Source organism: Mesoplodon bidens (genome assembly GCF_964165515.1).
Source record: "Mesoplodon bidens genome assembly, chromosome: 2".
Classification (NCBI taxonomy): domain Eukaryota; kingdom Metazoa; phylum Chordata; class Mammalia; order Artiodactyla; family Ziphiidae; genus Mesoplodon; species Mesoplodon bidens.
Window position 1 is genome coordinate 109349448 of NC_138177.1, and position 23899 is coordinate 109373346.

At 43.1% G+C, this 23899-nt stretch overlaps 1 protein-coding gene across 3 annotated transcripts; it reads right to left on the reverse strand.

Annotated features, from left to right (window-relative positions):
* Positions 1–2112: 2112 nt before the first annotated feature.
* LMO4 (LIM domain only 4) lies at positions 2113–18484 on the reverse strand. 3 transcript variants are annotated; one of them, XM_081217027.1, is made up of 5 exons: positions 18350–18484; positions 15382–15620; positions 7937–8033; positions 7384–7539; positions 2113–2909 (listed from the first exon to the last, which is right to left on the reverse strand). In XM_081217027.1, exons 2-5 carry the CDS (start codon positions 15615–15617, stop codon positions 2901–2903), a joined length of 498 nt encoding a protein of 165 aa, XP_081073153.1. In that variant the 5' UTR covers positions 15618–15620; positions 18350–18484; the 3' UTR covers positions 2113–2900. The 3 variants fall into 3 exon arrangements, with proteins under 3 accessions (XP_081073153.1, XP_081073151.1, XP_081073152.1); XM_081217025.1 differs by lacking the exon at positions 2113–2909 and having other exon boundaries at positions 7357–7539; XM_081217026.1 differs by lacking the exons at positions 2113–2909; positions 18350–18484 and adding an exon at positions 15820–15957 and having other exon boundaries at positions 7357–7539.
* Between the last annotated feature and the right edge of the window lie 5415 nt (positions 18485–23899).

The window sequence follows — 23899 nt, forward strand, 5'->3', positions numbered from 1 at the left end:
ACAGAGTGCATCTCACTAACATCACCAATGCCACGATGAAAGGTGAACAACCTCGTGGGTTTTTTTTTCCCCAGCAATGTTGGAGCTGGGGGAGGAACACAATCACTGCTCACATCAGAATAAACCTGAGTGTTTTTAGTAGCTTTCTATCCACACAGAGCATCCCCATTAGAGCCAGGTTTTATTGTTTGAAACGCCTCTGGTTTCAAGGCAGTGTTTTACCTAAAGCAAGACTACTACTTAAATATGTTCTATTGTATATTCATAGCTCCATTAGTCCTTCTCCAATTTAGCACATCAAAGAGAAGCCTTCATCACTTGCATGTGGATTATACTAACATGAGTGACATTTGTAATCTTATAGGTCTGCAACTTAAGAAATGCTTTTAGAAGCTTGGTATTAAATACGCAGCAGTGCTTGAGGAACTAGCCCTATAATAGTTCATTTAAAGTCTTTAATGACCTTAGCCCTCCACATCACTAAATGCCACACTGTATTACTGACTACAAAGTTATTAACTATCTCCTTTGAATTTCTACACTATATGGGACATGAGTGCTTATGTCAAAAAGAATTAGAGAAGATGCTAGCATTCTTATTAACACATTTCTCCTTTTCTGTCCTGAAGAGTCCCACGTTCCGTTAAAGGATTTTTTTTTTTTTTTTTTTTGCGGTACTCGGGCCTCTCACTGCTGTGGCCTCTCCCGTTGTGGAGCACAGGCTCCGGACGCGCAGGCTCAGCCGCTCTGCGGCCTGTGGGATCCTCCCGGACCGGGGCACGAACCCATGTCCCCCGCATCGGCAGGCGGACTCTCAACCACTGCGCCACCAGGGAAGCCCCCGCGTAAAGGATCTTGAAGGGAAAAAAAAAAGGTGTTAAGAACCAGAACTAGTTCCTAGCAATTCCCCAAGGATCCAACTCAAACAGATATTGTTATCTTTGTGATTTTGTTCATTTTTTCTCCTGCATAGTCTTTTTATAAAGCTCTAATAAACTTTCCACTTTAACTAACTCTGCCTTTAAATTATCCTACACGAGGCTTATAGGAGGTTTTCAGTTGGAGCAACTGATTTTTTTCTCTTGGCCTGGAATCTCTGGAAGCAGGAGATCCCAAAGGGAAGCTGACTGCTAGTTGAGAGGTGGTGAGCCAGACCTCTCTGCAGAACCAATTCCCATTCTCAGAGAGAGGGTGGGTCTATATCAGCTTTTCTCTGGAACAAGAGAAAATAAAACTTAAAGTAGAATTATGAACACACCTGGTTTTATTAACCTGTAAGAGAAGTTGCAGTTGAGTTTGTTCACATACTACAAGCCTGGCAGGGCAGCCTTTCACATGTTTCCTCCTTCCAGCAACGGCACTGGGGCCACTGAGTCCCTGGCCTACACGTGTTTTCCGCAGGCAACCTGGGCGCTGGTGTGGAGACACTGCTGCCTAGAATAGGCGACTAAGTACCTCAAGACTACTACTAAATGAAATCCAAATCCTCCGCCAAACACATGGAAAGGCAGAGTCAGTACAGGAGCGTAAGAGCAAAACAAAATAAACAAATCATACAGCAGACCACACGAGTCTAGAAGCTCAGCAGGAAATGGCTGCTTCACCCATCAAAGAAGACTGTAAAAGAGCTTGGGGTCCTAACAACTAATGGAACCTCAAAATCTGTACAGGTATGGTTTAGAACTGCTATTTCCTTCAAAGCTATAAACTTGGTAAGAGAACAAGATGGTTATGCCACATTCTTTAACATGCTTTCCATCAATACCCAGGGCTTTCCTACTGAGAAAAAAGAATAAACGAAATAGCTGAAGAATCAAACGTATATATATATAAACACAAAAGACTCACTGTGATACAGCAGAAGTGTAATGACATGCTGTTAACAGAATATTCTGAATTTATAGAAAGGACTCCGTTAGAGACATGACTTCGTACTCCTGCCAAAAATGGCATAGTTAAGTAATCTGAAGAATACCTCATTGGATCAGAGCTAAATAAATATACCCACCGCTTCCCTCGACCCCCGAAGATTTAAAGTGAACTTGGTATGGAACAAAAAAAAATAAAATTTTCCAAAACACAGAAAAGAAAAAGCAGTTTTTAAACCCAAACTCCATCGAATATTTTTCTTTTAAGTTTTTATTATTTAAATACACCATACTAGAGCAAATGTCTCTGAAAATATCACAAATAAAAGATTTTTTTCTTCATTCAGCAAATTAGAAGTAGGGGGGAATTTCTACACAGTAGCTTCTATGAGCCTGACTTTTTTTCCAATTTTTTTCTTTTTTTCATTCTTTTTTTTTTCTTTGCCATGGGAGTAGCAACATTAGGACGAAAACACTTACATGCATACATACATTGTATTTTACAGAGATACAATAAAAGTGTTTGTGATAGAATATCACAAAAGCCACATCTCTTTCCTTTATCTCATGTTCAGTTTTGATTGAAACACATTTCCTTACAACACTTAAATATACAAAGAGCAAATAGAATGTTGTTAAGGTAAAAACACAGGGTACAAACTCTGGCCAGTGCCCTGCTAATTGTTAATGAGGGTAGAAAGCAGATTTGAATGCTTCTTTTAATTAGCTTCATTAGTCATTTCCCTCCTCCCAAGCTCCCTCCCCCCCAAAGATGTCCTCCGGTGGATCTTTTTTCATTTTCTCTACAGTCTCCCATTAGCCCAGGTTCATGGAGTCCTTAATGTTCATATTCAGTCATTTTAATACACCAATAAATGCAAGAAGGGCAATCAAGACTAAAGAAGGTGCAATGGCATGGAGCTGGCACTGGTGCTAGCTACAAAGGTGACTTGTCTACTGAAGACACATGGGATCCACCTGTGATGAACAAGATCTGAGATGAAGGCACGCATTCTGCATTACTCTGACCTTTTAGCAGACCTGCAAGAAATAAAAACAGGCATCTTAGCTAAAATGCTAAACTTGAGAGATATTAAACTCAAACATGGCTGCTTTTGTCTTCCCTACATTCACTAATCTTCTTCTATTAGATTACTTTCCAACTGTGACTTGTTAGAGGCTTTCTACGCTACTTACTCTGGCAGTGGAGAACTAAAGCATGACATTTTCTGCACTTTTACTAGTGGACAAAATGAGACGATAAATGGACTTTCAGAAAGTTTCTGGTGTAAAGTTCTACAATGAATTGCTAAACTCTGTTAAAAGCAAGTTTCTTTCTGCAAAGAATGAATTGTAACATCTTGCCTCGAACTAGGATCTTAAAGGCACATCAGAACCAAGTCCCTCCTCCCCAGGAAGTTTTGTGTTAATATTCTCAACTGTGTAAACTTAGGCAAGTTACTTAACTGTCTGTGTCTTGGTTTCCTCATCCTAAAAGTGGGGATAATAAGGGTGTTATAAGGATTACATAATATATAGAGGCCACATTCAACAGCACCTGGCACTTAATAAAAGCTAAACAAATACTGGTAGTTAACATGATTATTCTAATATCCCCATATGATGTCTATGCACCCATGTCCTTCTCTGCTTATAGGTATGTGTGTATATGCGTGTGTATACACACACACACACACACACAAATATTGAGAAACTTCTTTTCCTTTAGTATTTCCTACCTACTATGCCACTTAATATTACATAAATATTGTAAATATATGAATCTAACATATGTAATGTGTTAATGACTTGTGCTCAATTAAAGAATGTAGTTCAGTGGAAGTCTAACTTTAATATCTAAGTTAGAAATGATAATCCACAGTTGTCCAATACAAGCTGTTTGCAATTACCAAAATGAAATAATATATATTAGGTTTTTATGGTTTTTAAATGACATTGTGAGCTTCCCAGGAAGTTCTCGTTTCACCCTTTCCCTAACTTACTAAAAGCCTGAAGTCTATTAGGAGCTGCAACCCCCTACTTCCAAGCTAATTAAAGTGGTAGAGGCTTAATCCCCAGAGTGGAGGCTCAGTGTGAGAAAGGTAATTTGTCTGTCCAGAACAAAGATGCGGCAGCAGCCAGCGAGCATATTTAATAAATGAGCAACAAATGTCCTCTACGATGGACACACACACAACGTCAATTATGTAACTATGGGGGGAACTGCGAAGTGGTATGTAAACTAGAACCCTCGCTAAATTTTCTTCTGACCAAAGAGATGTGATCTCTTATTTTACTGAAAAGCACAGATTATTCTAGATGAAACCATCACTCCTGAGTGGAAGAAAGAATTCCAGAGCAGACAAAAAAAAAACCAAAACCCACAATTCTTGATTCTATTTACATAACTCTCTCTCTACAAGGCAGTATTCTCCTGAGGGGAGCCAAGTCTCCTTCAGACAATATAGGCTATAACTTTTTGTAGATCCTAGAACAAGAGTGGTCTGAGATTTCAGTCAAAGAGACTGTATGATTTAAGTGCTTAAGATTATTTTTTCTCAGAACATACAAAAGCCAATGGCGCAGAACAACAACTAAACTATACATCCCAGACACTGGGAACAAATTTCAGGAGAATAAAAGTTGAAGGGGGCCTATACTTTCCATACAATTAGCTGCCTTTAAAGAAGGGATGTACAAATAATCAACTCATTACTTTTCAGCCAGAGGATGTTTGGGTATATTTATTATGCATCATGCACTAAAAATGTAATTGATTCTGTGAACAGAAGGAAAATGGCCAAAATTAATGTCCAATTTTCCCTACCAAAAATATGGAGAATGAGAGAGAAGAAAATAACAAAATGGAGCTATTTGTCATTTCTCCCCATCTCATCTCCTCCAGAAAAGAAACGCCACAGGGTTTGGGGAAAATCATTTTAAAGCATTCTCCAGGTCCAAAAAGCAGTTTACGATTCCACCAGGAAGTATGTTTTCATTACCTCTTCCCCCTTGCCCTCTCATTAATATCTCTCTGGACCACATTCAGCTTACCCAAAACCTTTATTTACAAAAACTACCTTGTGAATTGACTGTGCTCATGGTGAGCTGAGCACCAAGGGCAAAAATGTAAGACATTTAGGCCAACGGGGATACGTTCTTAATTAACATCACCCCCAAAACACAGCTTCTCACCAGTGTCTGACAAGAACACATCCTTAAGTTATATTTCCTTATGGCTTTTAAGAGCTATTAATTTTTGAAGGCCACCTGTCTCCTTTGAAAAGGCTTCCAACATTAAAATACACACTGGTAGGCTCTTTTTCATTGCCTCATATATTTTGTGTTCCAAAATGAACCCCCTAGCTCTCCCACTCTGCAAAAGGTATGGATTTACATGAAAGGCACAATACTTGCAATCTCGTAAACACGTAAACCAGATTTTCCTCAAATTTTCCTCCCTAACACCTCCCAATTTACATCATCTTATACTCAGTAAGAGGGTACTGTGAGACGGTGTTCGTACTTATTACATGTCTGTGTACCTAGTCCCTGGCTAACACTGCTATGGCCTGTATTCAGTCTGGCTACACAGTCTGGCTACATTTTCCATCTTATCTCTACATCCTTCAATTCTCATCATGCACGTTGGTGAGCTGTATCATTTTTTATGCCTTGCTAAGTCAGGGAAAGAAATGGTATAAAACCAGCAACAAACTTACGATATAATTTGTAGAGAAACTAAGCTTTTACCTTGGAGGGGGTGGATTTTATTCTTGTACTTTTTTTTTTGGCTACCAAGTATAACTACAAATGGCTTTGCTTCTACATTGAAATGGGTATCTCAAAATATTTGTTACCCATTCATTGTCCTCAACTCAGCCCTACAGATTCACTTAATTACAACTGAAACCATGAAGATCTGTAAGTATTTATATGTACTGGCACTCCTTAAAGAAGCCTGAACCGGCTCATCAATGGCGACTGATTAATTTGCAATAAAAAATTAGCTTTCCGTTCTTCAAATAGTATTCTATGTAGTTCCTATATTAGCAAATAAGGAAAACTGTACACATTTTGATGCAATTAACCTTTACCTAATAAAGCAATGGAAAATACATTTAAAATCATTCCATAAACTTGAGTAAGGGAAAATGATAAAAATAAGCATTAAAATATGGCAGTATAATTTAAAATTTTTCAAATATTAGTCATTGTCCCTGTACACGGCATTAAGAAAATGCATTACGGAAGACAAAGAAGCCTAATATTTTTTCCTGAGATTTTTGAAGCTTGCTAAATTCCTATTTGCAGATAAATGTTGTTTTTTGTGATCCCTACAACAGACATTAATGAAGTTCCTATTGTAAATCCATAAAGAATTACCAAGTGAAGTGTGCACTTTTTGTTTCAATGCAATAACTCAGTGTTGTGTGATTGCCTGGGTTAATGATGAAAAAGTCAAACATACTATCAGAGCTGATGGAAAAATCTATCACCAATCTGAAATTAAAATTCATCTGTGGTCAATAAGATTTAATATCCATGCAAGTGGTGCTGTAAAGAGTAAATGAATCAATGTCATCAATACATAATCAGTATGAAATATGATGTGAATAAAATTATGCGCACGAGTCATACATTTCACTCTTTTCTGGGCCAGTGTGGAATGAACAGTCTCTTAACTGAAGGTTGACAGTAATTGTTACAAATTAGGCACAGCAGTTATCAAAATGCACTCACTTGCATAGCTATAGGACTTACTAAGGAGATTAAAATAGATCTGAAACCATCCAGTACTGCAGGTGCTGGACAACTGTTGATCACCAATCTTCCCTCTGAAGTGCCCTCTAATACATGATTCGTACATTTGTATAATTTCCTCGTTTCTAACTCTGGTCCAAAACCTTTCCAGTTGTGGATCAAGAATCAAGACATTTAATCTTTAATGATCAGCAAGAGCTAGAACTTTTTAAAAAGTTGTAACTTACTCAAATATTATGGGACTACCAATCAACAAAAATGCTCTCCTTTGGAATTCCAGAATGTTTTGTAAAACTGCTCTTCTAAGATTCAAAGCACCGTAAATTGGGTTAGGAAGGCAGGTGTCCAGATTGCTATTACTAATGCAGAAATCATTCTTTCATGACAAAGACATTTATTCCCTCTTCCTACCAAAAATGTTCTAATTTTCCCCCCACAATAACCTAGTCACATCGTATTTCTGAATTTCAAAATTGTCAAGTGGGATAAACAACTGGTCGTAGGCAAGTTTTACATTCTGCCTGACTCTGCATGTGATAATGTGTTCAACACTGGTAAAGCTACAGCTATAACTAAGTCAGGATTCTTTTCCACCACAAAAGATTCACGATTTAACCAATCAATTCCTCTACTTCTGAACCGTGTATGTATGAGTAGTCTACATTTCTTTAAAAGGGCACGCAAAAACACAACCACCTAGGAAAACTCCCTCACTAGATGAAGAGGTTGAACCTTCCAACTAGGTATTCACCTTCTGGTCTGGCAGTAGTGGATTGCTCTGAAGTGAATTCAAATGGCCATTGATGAGAGCTGTAGGTCTATCATGTTCACAAAATAAACTGCCATTGATGTAGTGAAACCGATCTCCTGGGACCAGGCGATTCCGGCAGGTAGAGCATGTAAAACACTGAAAGGAAAAAGCAAATCCACTGAAAACAAGTACAAATTAAGTCTTTCTTGGTCACAAGTTTATAAACTGTTTTTAAGCAGGTATCTGTCAAGTACAGAGAGCCACTTATGGCTTAGTGTTTTCTTTCCTTCAACATGATTCTGGAAAAGAGTAAGCCAAAATGCCAGAAACTGGATCAAGCTAAAGGGGAAAAGCGACAAACAGGTGTGTGCTTCTGTGGCATGGGGGGAGTGGCGTGGGTGGATGTGTAATCATCACTGCCACGTAACAATTTCAGTGGATTCCTTCCATGTTTGCGGCTTGAGAAAACAGGGTTCCTACTAAGGAGATACGCTTTGTCTCCATGTAGGAAAGTTATGGTTCTTTTAAAAAACAGAGGAGGAGCAGATGCTACCTTCAGATGATACACATTGCCTTGGGCCCTCATGACGAGTTCGCTCGCAGGAATAGACTGTCCACAAGCACTGCAAGCACCGCTATTCCCAAATAACCTGAAACAAAGATGACGGGGACACCAATGAATAATCCCAAACCAAGGAAAAAGAAAGAAATCCCCAGCCTCTGGCCCTCCCTTTGGAATGCATTTGACAGAGACTAAATTCTTCGGCTCCGGACTCAAATTTTATGAGTGATTTACATCACCTGGGAAAAATCCTTTTGGGGGGTCACAGCTAACTTCTGCCTACCGCAGAGGAAGAGGGTGCCCTGGGTTTCATCAAAATATTGACTTACACCTCTAGCAAATACGAAACAATTCTGTTCTACACACATTTTATCAGATTACTGAGTTCATCATAAAAAAAAAGATACAATTCATGCCTGGAGTTTAAATGTATTGTGTCCTTGAAATTATATGAAGAACTCTTTTGTACTTTAATCATATCTTGAGATATGAGTCATCAAAAGGGTTAAGAGGATTTGATTGTATATCTAAGAAGACATCATGCTCAGTGTATTGAAACTCCCGTAAACCTCCATCAGTGCAGACTTTCCATTAGAAACTCTCTGCTATCCAGGTTGATATATAATGTGTATGGGTTAACCTTTTCAATCATGGTGTCAACACTTAAGATTTGCCTCTGCTCATCTCTTTCATCCTAACCTTCTCTCTCTCTTGATAATGAAATGCTTGCTCCAACTTCCCTCTATCTGCTCCTGAGTCCACAATTTAGATTACTTCATCTCTGCTAGCAACAAACTGAATGAAATTTCGATTTGAGCAGAAAGTAATTTACCGGGATCTGGACCCATTTGTCATCATATCTCTCTGGGTGTTTGCTGTATCACTGCAGTTTTCCTATGCAATCAAATGAGACCACAACATCTGCCATGGGGGGAGGAGGGGGAGAAGGAGAAGTCTGCAGAGGAGGGGAAAGCTCAAGGAAGTGCGGTGTACTGAAGAAAAAGATATACATAATTCCTTACATCCTTCCACAGGCGTGACAAAATATTTTAACGAACACCGAACTTTGGCTTTTATGAAATCTGTAGACTCAAGCTGGGAAGCTTTATTTGCTTTTGGGCTTCCCTCTTTAATATCCACAAATATTTATTAAACAGACCAAAATGATTTCACATTGAAAGGTGATATCGGAACGAGTAAGCAGGGTCAGAGAGGCACTTTTCAACAATGAAAAACAAAGTAATAGGACTTACAAACTAACATATCGGTATCATGATAAATATTAATACTTGCATTTCTTCCTTGTCCAAAGAAAGTCATAAAATGCAGTTTTGTCAAACCATGAGACAGGCTCCTATAGAACACTCCGTAATCTGAATGACTGTGGCATGCCTCTATATAAAAATAATTGCTTTGAGTTTTCAGAATCTGGTCTTGCAGAAGAGGCTTGTCATGTTCAAACTACTAATTTGCTGTCGCCACTTTATTGAAAATAGCCTGTAAGTTGTTATTAAATGTATCGACTGAACGACAGGGAGAGTAGTAAAACTGCCCCTTAAGATGGCTTTTAATAGGAAGCCCAAGAAACAAATTTTGCAGCAGCATCGATTTGAAGAGTTCAATCAAAACTCCATTTCAAAACTAATTAGTCTGAGATCAACGACACATTGACACGTTCTTACAGAATCAGAACAGTTACAGAGAGAAAGCTGAAATAATACACTGTCAGGACCTCTAGCCGCAGGACCACACCGTGTGGGAGCTCAGGGCCCGCTGGCCTGGCATTTCCTAACACTGGACCACTTCAGGAGCGTTGATGAAGGCTCCCGGAGTCTCACCCACAGCATCCTGCAAGTGTGGGTTGTCACTGCTGCCACAAGAGGGTTCGCAGAAGGGTGGGGTGGCCAGAGAATTAGCATTGCCAGGGGGAGTTTCCAGTCCACAGCAGGGCTATTTCAATCCCCAAAAGGGGTACCAACTCAAACACTTAGGGTAAGAATAAAATTAAAAACCTGTCCATGTAGCCAAAAACATGCTGAGGATAAAAGGGGGGCGGTGTAGATAACGGGGGTAGGGAACAGAATCCTACCTGAGCTAAGGACCAAATATCCTCTTACAGCAACCCAGAAGTATTTTAATGGCTAGGAGTCTATAATTATGGCTGCCACTACCAACAGGTACACAGTGACACTCCATCTCAAAAATACCCTTTCACAGTACCGATCTGATTACCCAACCTAAGTGTTCATTAATTTAACAATCCATCCTGAGTAAAGTCATTTGTATGTCTTCAATCTCTAAGTGTATTTTAATAATCAGGGCAGTCGTATGTAATCCAAAAGCTTTTCATACATCTTATATTCTCCAGCACCACTTTCATAACCTTTCAGGGAACAATCAGCCACAAAATCACGGGATTCCTAAAGTGTCAGAAATTACAGTTACAAAGTTTGAAAATGACCAAGATCTACCCAGGACTGATGTGCTACTGAAAAACAATATTAATGGAGTTTAATATCTTTCCGTGCCTACAGCTTTAAAGCTGCCTCAGAGCAGAAAACTTACATGTCTATACACATTTTAATCCCTTTTACCAGAGAGGAAGGCTACCATTAGAATTCCACCCTTTTTCTGAAAAGTTGTGTGTGTGTGTGTGTGTGTGTGTGTGTGTGTGTTTTAACAACGTTTCTGTGCGCTGGAGAGTTAATTATCTAACCAGGGGGACTGTCCAGGACAGTGTTTGATTTAAAAGGCTTGAGGCTTTAGGTGCTCAATTAAGTAGCTATCGGTCTCAGGCTGGACTATAATGGGCTCTTTTCTCTTTAACTCAAGCAACGGGGAGATATACCCCAGGTCAGGCTAATTAAAGCCAGGGGAGTCTTTAATTGTGATGACAGAATTGGTTTCAGTTTCCTTTCTTTGGGTCCTCAGTCCAAGAAGGTCGTTAATATTTCAGCATTTGGGCAATGCAATCAATCACAAACATCAAGAGGTTACTTACATGGGGAAAAGGGAAAAGGGAAGAAATCCCACCAAACCTCTACACTTTAAAGGTGCTCTGCTCCTATGAAAAGTACCACGTAGTGCTAGGACTGTTTGCCAGCTCCAACTCTCCTTGCTGACAGAGACGGAGAGCAAGTTGTATTTTTAGTTCAGTAATAATACTTAGCATCTTTCCCTAACTTCAACGACCAATAGGTGAGCCTCCTTGCAACTGGTTACTTCAAGCAAAATACACACGACACGGAGCATTACCTGGCTGTTTTCTAAACCGCTTTCAGGCAAGGAGAGGTAGGTTTCTAAGAGTGTGGCTGAAAGGTATACATTTTTACCTACAAGTAAATATCAGCGACCTATCTGAGGAGAAAAATGCACATCCACAGCTACCGATCCAGAAGCAATTGGTTTTCCAGCAGGTTCCTATATTTAATCTAAATTCTGCACCAGCTATATTAAATGTAACAAAGAAAATGCAACCCTGAAATTATGCCTGGAGCCAAGTCCATTAAAGGTACTTCGGAATAACTAGAGACCAAGCACCTTAAAAGCACCAGAAGCTATTGATACTTAGGAGGGGGGCTGTGAATAATCGCAACTGCTGCGTTAGAGAGGGGAGGGAGAAAAAAAAAATCAGCCAAATTACGCTTGGTTAATTCAGAGTAACAGATCTGCCCCCAAGTGAATTGGAGGCCTTGAATTAATTCTGTTATGACAAATCAAGATAAACGTTCCCCCTAAATTGCATGCGATTTAATTAATTTTTGAGATCCTGGTTGTTTTTTTTTTTCCTAGCTAATAGTTCACATGCTCCTGTGCTGTCATTGTGCTTGAGTGGGCAGACTTCAAAGTGATATTAAATAACCAACTATTAGATTTACCTAGCACGTCCTATTGGAAAAGTGCCATTTAATTACCTAGCCTGTTCAATTAAAGGGACAGCATTCTCTGAATATAGCAGCTTGCTGTTGATTACCAGGGAAATGAACTCGCTGTCTGGCGGCGCCTCCATTCCTAACGCTACCCCCTCCCCAGACGCACCTTCCACCACCAACCACCACCAATCCCCCCGCCCCGGGCCCCCACCCCCCGCTGCGCGGCGCTCACTGCGGCTGCGGGCGCCACGTGAACCTCCCGAGCGGAGCCCGGGGAGAGAAAGCGCTACCCGCTCGTCCGGCTCCCGCCCTGCGCTCGCCCCCTCGCGGGCCCGAGGCTGCCGGCCGGCTGGGCGCCTGAACTGCGGCCTCAGGCGCCGTCAGCCCCCAGCCCGGCCCCCGCCCGGCCGAGCGAGAGAGCAAGAGAGCGAGACCCGGCACGCCGAGAACCACCACCCGAGCTTCCGGCGCGTAGCATTGCCTCCCCGGACCTGGAGCCCCACCCGTCGATCTCCGAACTTCCTCCTCTCGCTGCACTTTCCGCGCCAGTCTTCGGGCCCGAGGTGGGGGTGGAGGAAGGAGGACTCGAAGAAAGAGAATCGGAGTTTCTGAAGCTACTTAGTGGCACTGGGATTGAGCTGCGGGGTCGGGAACCGGGGGGGGAAGGGGGAGGACGCGCTTCCAAGGTTCAACGACTTTTGTAATTTTGCAAGGTGGCGGGGCCAGGCCGGCGTTGGCCCCTTTAAGACCCACCCTCGCCTTCCTCTCCCCTCCCCCCCTTGTCTATCCCTCCCTCTCTTAGAGGCCAATTTTGTTAATTAAATGTTTTGTTTGCGACGCAGCTCTCATTCATTGCGGACACGTCATTCGGAGCAGATCTAAGCCAGAGACCAGATCTCATTAGATAAAGCCCATCAAAACTAAGAAAATGGAGGAGCCACTAATTAAAGCTTTTAATTGTGCGGATTCGCTGCAGCAAGGCAGCCGCTTTATCTGAAATCTTGGAGGGAGGAGAGGCAGAAGCCCAGCTCTGCCCAATCGACACTTGGTCGCGCAGGGGGAAGGGGCTGGGGAAAAGCAGCACCACCCACCCCTCCCCCCCGCAACCTCCTCCTCCCCGGGCCCCTCCCAGCTCTCCCAAAGCTTTTTGGCCAGATCTTGCTTGCTTTCAAAAAGCCACAACCTCAAAGTCAGACAGTTTAAAAGCCCCTTAATAAATCGCTCTGTGGTCCCAGCTGGGGCCGAAGAGCCAAAGGGTCCCCTTCACCTGGCGGCCGGCGAGCGGATTAGTCCCGCTCCTCAGCGGCCGTCCCTGCAGAATTGAAAGCTCCTCCAACAAGTGGACTGAGGGGAGACTGGGGAGGGAGTGGCTGAGAGGAAAAGGAACGCGCAGCCTCCCCACCTTCCCACCCTTTCGGCATCTTGGTGGGCAGAAGGAAGGAACACTGAAGGAAGACTTAGGAGATCTCTTAAACTTGGTGGGTGAGAGGGGGGTGTCTGCTGCTGAGCCCTGAGCAGTGTGAGGAAAAGATCAATTGGGTACTGAGCTAGAACTCCGCTCTCCCGAACAAATCTAAGGTCCTCGGGGTAGCCTCCAGTTCAACAGCAAGCGTGGTTCCAGTTTTCAAAGTCAGGAGAAAAGGAAGGGAGAATATGGACCCAATTAATTAAGTCTTGGGGCTGGGCACACACCCTCCATTGCTCCATTAGAGGAAAACACCAAATGGGCATTTATATTTGTTCCCAAGAATAGGGAAAGGAATGGAAGTGATTCCCAGGAAGCCACTTGCCTAAACTTGTCCTGAGGGAATGGAAGTGGACCCATCTTCTTTTTAATTAGTGGTAATCAGAAGCGAAGGTTTTCTGAAGGCACTTGGAAAAGAGATGAATCTGTACCATTCACTGCTTCTGAACAGCACTGTCAATTTTTCCCCTTTAAACCACCCTCCTTCTTACCAGTTTTGCTCTCTAATTACAGTACTGTCAAAGCTCATGGCATTGCTTGGAAGGAGGACCAGAAAGCATTATACCCATGCTGCTGATGATTTTCCAACGTTTACTTCTAAAAGAACACTTCGTGAAATTAATGCTGCCATCTTAATTTAAAAATAAAAGCCCTCTCCCTTCCTGTATTTCTTTGACTTGGCTGATTGAGGAGGCCAGCAAAGAGGACATAGGTTGCATTACTGGAATAACCAAGTATCATCTTATTCCATCATTTACACTAATGATATCGCTGGCGTAAACATACCCATACTCAGCTCCAAACTGCACTGGGATCTTCTGCAGTTTTAGATGCAGAGTGAGGGAATCACAATGGAGCTAAACTTTGAACAAAATACCTCATCTATTGATTCACCCGCATTGGAGAAAGGGCAAAAATTTTCTAATCTCTATAAAGAAAACGGTTTAGGGCAGAAATTTTAATAGAACGCATTTCTTAAAAGTGAGCGGTTGTCTAGTATCAACCGTGTGCGTGTGGGTTTTTTTTTTTTAATTACTGGATGTTGAAACAGAACACCTCCTAGAAGCATTCATGTGCATCAGTCTATCAAACCATTTACTCAAATTAAATGTGTAATCCTTCAAATGCCTCCTTTCAAATTAATGAGTTTAAGTAGCTTGAGTTCACCTGAAAAGATCCTATAGGCACCTGACCTCCTGAATTCTTTCCATTAATTGCACTGAAACTTGTTGGAAAAAGGCTGCTTACATGGGCATATGAATGTTCCTATACATTGCTTTAAAATGCAAGATTAGTATAATTCTATAGCCTCTCTTCCTAAATCTCTTTTGAGGATCAAGGGTAGTGATACAAATGACAACAACAAAAAACCCAAAATCTGAACATTCCTCAATTGAACTGCAAATTCTACATCACAAACCACACACTAACACTTGAGTATTGCGTGCCTTCAAGTAACAATATATAAAGAGAAACATTACCATTAAGGTTTTTTTTTTTTCTTGTTCGGGTTTCTTTGCTATAAGAAGAATGACAAGTCTTTAAACCGATGGGCAATCAGCATTTTTCACAAGGAGCACAAAGAATGAGTCAGTTTTCCACTCAAAAAAGTTTAAAGGTGCTTACGTAAATATCATAATCAGCCATCACCATCGGCATATCATTTCTCACTACCCACACTTAAATGTTTAAATCAGTCTTTTGTCTCCCTAGTTCCTATGTTGGTCCCTACCTTGCTTTAAGAAAGCAGCTTAACTCCCACTTGAAATGTTTATTTTTAGTGGAGGGTCCAACTGCGGCTGACCACTTGAAATCCTGGTCCCGAGGATCCTGGTCCCAACCTTTGCACACCTAGCAGCCCAGTCCCCCCAGATGCGCAGTTTTTACTTCGTGTGGCCTTTGCCATTAATTTGCCACTAAATATTGGAAGATTAACACATGCTTCTTTAACCCCTTAAATTTCGGCCAACCAGGTTTTTGAGGTGAAAGCTACACTGTATTCTCAGAGATGCCCTGCTCCTTTCTTTAAAACCCTTGGTAACCTTTGGCCTTGCCATTGCTCTGCCCGCCCATGTCGCGGAAAGGCAGCCAAGTCTTACCTAATGTAGTCATTTCTGCAAAGGATCATGCCGCTCTTGGTGTAACAGGACGTGCCGATGTCGCCCAGCTGCGCCTGGCAGCAGGAACACTTGAGGCACCGGCTGTGCCAGTAGCTGTCCATGGCATAGAGCAGAAAGCGGTCCGCAATCTTGCCTCCGCAGCCTGCACACCGCTTCCAGGAGAGGGAGCCGGCCGTCACCGGGGGCGGCTGTGAGCTGCTGCCCGGATTCACCATGGTCTGCAGAAGGCGGGAAGGGGACAGGGAGAGAGAGACAAAACAGAGGCGATGCGAAAGTTAGTACTCGCCGCGCGAGAGAGCGAATCCGTCCCCCGCCAGCCCCCAAAGTTGCTGGAAGGAAGCAGCAGGGCAAGGGCGGGAAGGAGGATGACGGGGAGAGGGAAGGAGGGAGGCTTGCCGGCAGCAGCCGCCTGTTTACTTTTCTCAAGCTTTGTTCTGGGGCCACGAGCTCCTCTCAACTTTCCAGCGCCCGCCGCCGCTGACAATTTCAGCTCGGGTACTGTCAAAACTCAAGAGAGCGAGGCTCCGCGGCGCGCTCCTCCCCTCTCGGCGCCTCCTCCCGGCCCCCGCCTCCGCCCACTGCCCCCTCCTCCGCCGCCCGCCTCCAGCAAATGAGGGTCAAACCCACCCACCGCCTCGCCCGGCCCCTCCCGGGGCCCCGCCGAGCCCCGAGCGCAAACCGAGGGGAGAGAGAGGCGGCCCCCGCCGGAGCCACGTTCCCTCCCGAGCTCTGCCCGGGGAAGTGCAGCTGCAGTTCGCAAGTTGGAAATAGTTCGGCTTTCTGAAAGGGAAGGAGGGAAGAACCGGCGGAGGGGAGATGCAGAGAGTGGTGGTGGGAGGGGAGGCGAGGGGACTTCGGGGCGGGGGGGGGGGTGCGGTGTGTAAAGTTGAGAAACTGGTTTTTCTTATTTTAAACAGCACCTTTCACATGCCATTGTGGTGACCGCCATCTCCCATTATTGTTCCAAATCTCATTTCATTTTGAAGATCAATGAGTGTTTTCTCTGCGTTTGCAGGACACAGGCAAGAATAATAGATCATTGAACTTTAGGATGCCTGTTAACTTCCTATACAAACACTCTCCACTTTGGTCTCACTAATCTGCCCTTGATCAGCAATTTAAATGGTAGAGCTTTGTTCCTCCAAAAGGGTGGGGGGTACGTTACTGATAATATGTGAGAAGGCACTGTTAAAGGATGCACAAGTTATATCTGAGCCAGACCTACTGTCACCAAAAACTGCTTTTAAAAATTCCCCACTCTTTCTAATGAATGTCACGAGAGAAACAACTGGGGTCTAATATAGGAATCAATTTATAAAGCTTAGCCTAAACCGATTAATTTGTTGCCTCCAATCCTGAGTCCAATAAAGTCCTAGTGTTCCTCCAGTCACTTATTCTATAAAAAGATCAAGTTATTTACTGCCAATTAAGCAGCCTGTTTTGTCTTTGTCCTCTGTAAGCCGAGAGTGTGGGCTCCCCCCGAGGCTCCCGGCTATCTGCTCAAGACATTCAGCTGATACCTCAGAAGGGAGAGGACGAACTTTGCCTGTCCCCGGCCCAACTTGGCTGCTGCAAAAAAACGAGGGGAAGGGAACGAAACAAGGACTTGTGTTCCTTAAATAGGCCGGTTTTAAACACATTTCCTCCGAAAGAGTCCCGGAACGTGTGTCCAGTGACCGCACAATAAACCAGAATAAGAACTGCACCAATTAAGCTGTAACAAAACCCTGAGACTTTGGAAACAGGACCACTCTAAAACCCATTAGCATTGCATTTAACCGAATGCATCATACCTTTATGTAAATTGATTTATCTGATGCATTTACTCGAGGAATTGCTTTTTGTTACAATTTCAGCCCTAACCCAAATGAATCTGCATTTCCTGCCCTATGTCTTTAAACTGCCCACCCCCGCCCAACGTTTTAATCGCTCAGAATTCTTTTTAAAAGAGGAGGAGGGAGGAGATTCCAAGCTCTTCCCCGCCCCCATCTTTGGTGAGAGGTAAATATATATGTATATTTTTTTTGAAAAGGAAACATTACACTGAGAAAAGCATCCAGTAACCCCATTAGCTAAAGCTCTTAAGGACAAGCAATACCTTAATGCTGATTAAATCTAAAAGAGATGAATCAAGACGACTGACCAGAAACTGACTCCCCTGATAACTAAGGACGGGCCCTCATCAAGTTTCATTTAGAGTTGGAAAAAAAAAGAAAGCTTTTAAGTTAAATAGGCTTATACTCTAGTAATTACATAGCCAAGCAATTTAGGTCCTGAGGTAGTCTGTGAAATAGAAAGCAGAACTGGCAGCTAGAGGCAAAATCTGCCCCCCTTTAACAACGTCTCTGGTGTTTTTTAATGGAGACCAAGGGAGGGACAAACGTAGCGCTGGCAATTTGTAGTACAAAAATGGATGCTTAATTCATGTCTTGATTTTAATTAGGTGATTCACCGGATTTCTCCTGGATTGGAACAAAAGACTTATAAGAGGAATTTTTTTTAAAGAACCAGCAATACCGAATCCTGCTCACTTAGATCCTTTCTGCCACTGTTTCAAAAATAGTGGTGGGGTGCGGGGGGTAGGGTCTTGACTATTTTCCCCACACTACTTCTCAGACTTCAACCCTTAAAGCACCTCCTGCCTCTCCCTTCGGAACTGAAAATACCCCCACACGCCTCCAAGGTCCCCACCAGCCCCGTCTCCAAGAAGAACCCTTTTGTAAGCAGGAACCGCTACAAAGCTGGCGGCCCGGGGCTGCCCTCCTTGCTAGCTCGCAGGCCGGCCTCGGTAGTTTCAGACTCTCGCATTATCTAAGCCGACGTATTGTTTACTTGCAATTTGGGACGGTCAAGGGAAGGAAGCCAAAGAAAACAGCCCCGGCCCAAATCGCCCCCCTCCTCCTTCTCTCCCCCCTCCCTACCCGCGGTTCCCCAGCCGTCCCCTTACCTGCTTTTCCCCTATATTGCAATATTGCGAGAGGCGGCGGCGGCGAAATTCGAGCGAAGCCGCTCGGCTTCCAAGGAAGGGGCGCCTTGGCTGGCGGAGCTGGAGGGAGGGGGGGATGTTCTCGCAGAAGCAGGAAAGGGGAGGAGGGGGCTAAGGGCTGCTTTTCTTTCTTTCTTTCTTTCTTTTTTTTTTTTAACGCGCTGCTCTGAGGCTGGGTTGGGGGGGCCCGCGTAAGTGGCAGGCGCCGGGAAGCAGAAGCGTCAGTCTCGGTCCTCGTCGTTCTTCTCCGCCTCCGGCTCCGCGCGAGCAGCTGCAGGAGCCCTCGGCCCGCGCGGCGCAGCGGCAGCAACTGCTGCAATCGCTGCTGCAAGTTTGGCAATGTGGCTTCACTTTGTATATTCCCCCGCCCGGAGGCCCCCGCCCCGCCCGCGCTCCTCCCGCTCCCCCTCCTCCTCCTCCGCCTGCCTCCCTCCCGTGCGCCCGCCCGCCCGCTCGCTCGCTCGGGGCTGCTGGCGGCGACGGCCGCTCGGCCGAGCTTCCTGCACCTCCAGCCGAGGAGCGGCCGCAGACACAACAGCCCCGGGAGCAGCGGCGGCCGGCGCGGAGGCCGGGGGGCGGGCGCGCCCGGGAGGCGGGGAGCTGCGGCCGGCGGGGCCCCGCGCGTCTGACCCTCGCCCCTGCCGGGGCTGCTGCTGCCCGGCTTGGAGGCGGTGGTGGCGGCGGCGCTGGCCTCTAACCGGCTCACTCGCTCCCTCCGCGGCTCTTATACATGTGTTACTGACAGAGCAAAATCCCAACTACTCCCAGGCTCTGCCGCCGACGTCAGCGACCCTCAGCCACTGGGCGGCCGGATTGTTCAGGCGGAATAATAAAACCTGCCAATCCGGGCAAGGACAAAGGGATGACTGAAACGAGACTCCGGGGGCGGGGGAGGGAGCGAGGCGGCTGAGCCGCCCGAGGCTGAAGCGGGGAAGGGCCCGAATCAGGTGGGGAGAAGTCCCTTGGGCGCCGCCGACCCCGCCGGCGCGGCCCCCCGTGGCCCGAGATGGCAAGCCGAGGCGCGGGGGCCACACCTGCCCTCCCTGCTCATGTGGCCCCCTCGGGACCCGCGCCCGCTCGCCCCTCGGGGATAGCCCGTCCTCGCGCCGAGAGGAGCCCCTTAGGAAACTTACTTCACATCTGTCTCAGAAATGGGCCTCTTCCTGTTGAGGTAGAAAAGCTTGGTCGAAATCTCAGGGCGGTGGACTTCACACACACGCAGAAGAGATGGTTTTTGAGGAGTTCTTTTGTTTTTGTTTTTTAAATTCACGATGTTAGAGATTTATGAACCTTAGTGGAAGTTTCATTAACAAGGTAGAAGCTTCTCCCCATCAACGCGAGTGTAAACTTAAGTGCCCAGTAGGCACTTCATAGGTATTTGTCAATTGCTGGTGGTAGAAAGATCACAGTCCTTACGTTCAAAGTTGAGGAAAACTTCAGGGGAAAAGCCTGGCCCCCTGTATCCACCCCACTGTAGAGGATGAGAGGCCAAATTTCTCGTAGCCTCCAGAGCGATGGAAGTTATTGCAAGATTCGAAATCTCACAGCCTCTGGAGAGTAAAAAAGGTTACTTCTAGTATAAATCAAGTTTTGAGGAATGCTATTAGGGTGGTAGTCTGAGTGTCTCTTTCCAGGGCCGCAGCTCAGCCTAGATGCTTCAACTTTATCTGCTCTGCCAAATAGGTTTAATAAATCTCCGATCTGAGGCTAATATCAGGTCTGATTATTATTAGTAAGTTCCAGAGAGATTTTTCTGGTGGAAATTATCATGAAAGTGCAAAGCCCTTCTGCTGAGTATCATTAAGTAAAACCAGCCTTGTGGGACAAGTTTTCATACTGTATTACGCACAATACTGCTAGATGGAGGAAAGGAACCTGCAGAAGAATCTGGCTAGACAATGCAGATGTTAAACATCTATGGTTTTAGTGTCTGTTTGGGGGATTTCTGTCTTTCAATCCATCAACATTAAGGCTGCAAAAGAAACTACAGTCATTGCCTACAATATCAAGCAGAAGACATTTTTAAATACCAGTTAGAATACTCCTTTCTTTGTATTTCTAGCACCTCGAAATTAAGTGGCTTACTTTTATTGATTGGAACTTAAAATTGCATTTTTATGATCAAGTCACTTTGTGCACATATGAAAAACTTTTTAAAAAATCATTAAAACTATAGTAATAATTAAAATATTCTGTACAGAAAACAGCTGCAGATGGGTGTGATTAAAGAAAGCCAACTTAAAAACATGAAATGTTCCTTGAAGTTTGGTAAAGAAACCTCAGTTAAACCAAAAGGGGAAAGGAACCCCGTAAACAAATAATACACATAATAATACAAATAATTCCCTTGGTCAGCTTCAGTTGTTAATAATTTATAATAATCAAAACGAGATGGCACAAGATCTTAGTGAGCTGCAATTAAGTTATGATTTGTCACGTACAAGTAAATTTCCTGCTCTGGCCCTTCATTTTCTAATCCACAAATGAAGGAATTAAGCCAAATCGTCTTTATTTTTCCTTTCTTTAAAAAATGATTTTCTTATAGAACACATAATACATAGGTCTGGAATGAATTGTGGTACTTTAGTTATTTCCCAAAGTATGTACTCCGAAATTAAATCTTTATTTTAAAATGAAATGTTAGAAAATAAATCAGACATCGGATATAACTGAGTAATTATCCAAAGGATTGTAGTTTTTGTGGAAGGAAAAGAAGAGAGAAGGATGGATAAAACTTTCAGTATAGATCTATAGGCTTGAAGGGGCCTAGGAGGTAGTTTCAGTGTTTTGGCTCTGATTGTGTGCGGAGTGAGGACTTTACACATGTCCCTGTAGATTGGAGTGGGTGGGAGTATGTTACTGGAGACCTTTATTTGCTGATGCTGTGGTTATAGAAACACAAAAGCAGTAATGGCTAACAGTCTCTCTTCAGAGGGGTAGGAAATAAATTCATTCAATGTAATCAAAATTCAGGTGTACTTTAACCACAGCGCCACCTCTGGGTAGTCTTTATTTCTGCATCCCTTTCATTTAGCAGTCCTTTCTCATCTGGGTAGCGAGATGTTTGTGGTCTGAAAGGGCCAGCTTGAATGAGGTAGCAATGTTAATCTTTTATTTCCACTGATGCTAAACTCGCAAAAGCTGTGTAAATACAATTTCATTATGGGTAAGGCAGTTCTGTATTCAGGTGTTCTTTAAACGGATATAAAAGTGCTCAAAGTAATCCTGGTATATAGTAAAACTAACTAAATTCAAAATAATAGTGTTATAGTGTGCCCAGCAGTTCAAGAAACCTCAGCTGATGTCACACACTCATCACTTAACTACTCACATACAATGAGAAATAAGAATACAGTGCTTTGGAAAAGAAAGAGAAACTCAAATCGTTTGTGTCTTGAATCCTAATTAAATGTAGGAACTATGTTGATCTTAGATCAAGCCCTCATTCTCCCCACTCACCCCAAAATGATTTGTCCATACCTTCCCTTCTTCTCCTTTAAGTCCTCAAATCACAATCATTTTTTCCATTCTCCAAGTGACAGTTCTCTGAGACTCTCCCGTGGACAGCCAGAGGTTCCACACAGACCCGTGTCACCTTCTGTGCCCTGAGAAAGGCCAGATTATTTGATGCTGATATGGCAGCTTCCACGGCAAAGTGCCCCAGCTCTTTCTCAAGAAAATTATACTTTAACCTTTTAAAGTCAATGCAAAACTGTTTTTGAAGGCAGTCTTTTTAGAAAGGCATTTTTAAAAAAAATCTGCCTACCATTATTGCTGCCATCATAGAGATCCCTTGAAATCAAAAGATTCAGCCAAAGTGAATCTGAAAAGCTTGAATCTGGGGCAACAATTCCAAAATATAAAAGGTTTGGAGAGAAGAGGAAGCAAGGATAGTTACCAACAGATGTCATGAGGAAAGAGGAGGAGGAATGGCACTTAGGCCCCTGCCAGTTTTTGTGGTAGTAGTGTTGGCTGGGGGGTGGAGAGGTACTGCACAGTGGTAGGATTGGAGAGACTGCTGCAGCATTTCAGAATAGGGATTCATCTACAATATGACACAAATGAAATTATCTATGAAACAGAAACAGACTCACAGACATAGAGAACAGAACTGTGGTTGCCAAGGAGAAGCAGGGTCAGGGAGGGATGGATTGGGAGTTTGGGATTAGCAGATGCAAACTATTGTATATCGAATGGACAAACAACAGGTCCTACTGTCTATCACAGGGACCTATATTCAATATCCTGTGATAAACTAGAATGGAAAAGAATATGTGTGTGTGTGTGTGTGTGTGTGTAACTGAATCACTTTGCTGTACAGCAGAAATTAACACAACATTGCAAATCAACTGTACTTCAATAAAATAATTGTTTTAAAAAAAGATTAGGGATTCATAATGAACTCAACTTATCTAAAAGACTATACTTCAAATAACTATATCTTGGCTTTAAATATTGATAATACTTTAAATTCACTGACTGCCTTTTGTTGGTATTTCTCAAAATCCCTTATAAATATCTCACTAAAAGTTTCATGTGATAAAGGGGTAGGTTGTTGCTTTTTTAGAACATCTTTTTCTTTCTTTTTTTTTTTTTAAAGCAATCCAAATGTCTACATTTGGTAAATGTCCCACCAAATTATGTTGATCAGTATTTAGGAAGTTCTATCCTAACCTCTCCTTTATAGGGTAATGTAAAAGCACAGTGAAAAAGTCGATTTCATTGAAATAAAACAATTAGAAGATCACTGAAGAAAAGGAAACAGCATTGATACCATGTGATCAGAAATATAATTTACAATGTAGATTTTGCTTTTAATTATTCTACTTGATAAGGGCATTTGAAACTCCTGGAAATGATGGGAAAGGTGGAAAAGATGATGAGAAAGAAGAACATACATCTGTGACACATTATTTTGTCTGACATAGCAAGGCCACTTTTATTATAGTGGCAAGAAATGACTCGTTTTCTTCATACATGTTTATCAGGGTAGGAACAGGACCTTAAATATCCCCCCAGTCTGCCTCAGAACTATCAGCAAATCTTGATCTATGAATATATTTCATAGTGGTGATATTATAGGAAAAATTACTTGGCTTACGCCTGCTACCTCTTGCTAAGACTGAATTTTGTCAATAATATTCAAGCACAAGTGATATTCTGCATATATCGTTGCAAATAAATTATGAGACTATATATGTGAGTAGGTTATTTGTTCATTAGGGTCTTCGAAATGGTCTACTGGGCCCACAGGCAATGCTTATTAAAGTCGAGTTAAATCTTACTATGGATAAATTAAATTTTGTAGTAGTTAAAAAAGAGGGTATGTAGATGACTGGGCCATTTGTGTATATGTGAGGTGGTTATTACTAAGAATATATATTAAAATTATAAATCCAGCAGAAAATAGCAATTCCATTTAACATTAATTACTGTTCCTCTCCAAGACGATGGAAATGAGCATTTATTGATAGAGAAACTAAAGCATTAAAGCATAATTCATTCCTGCTA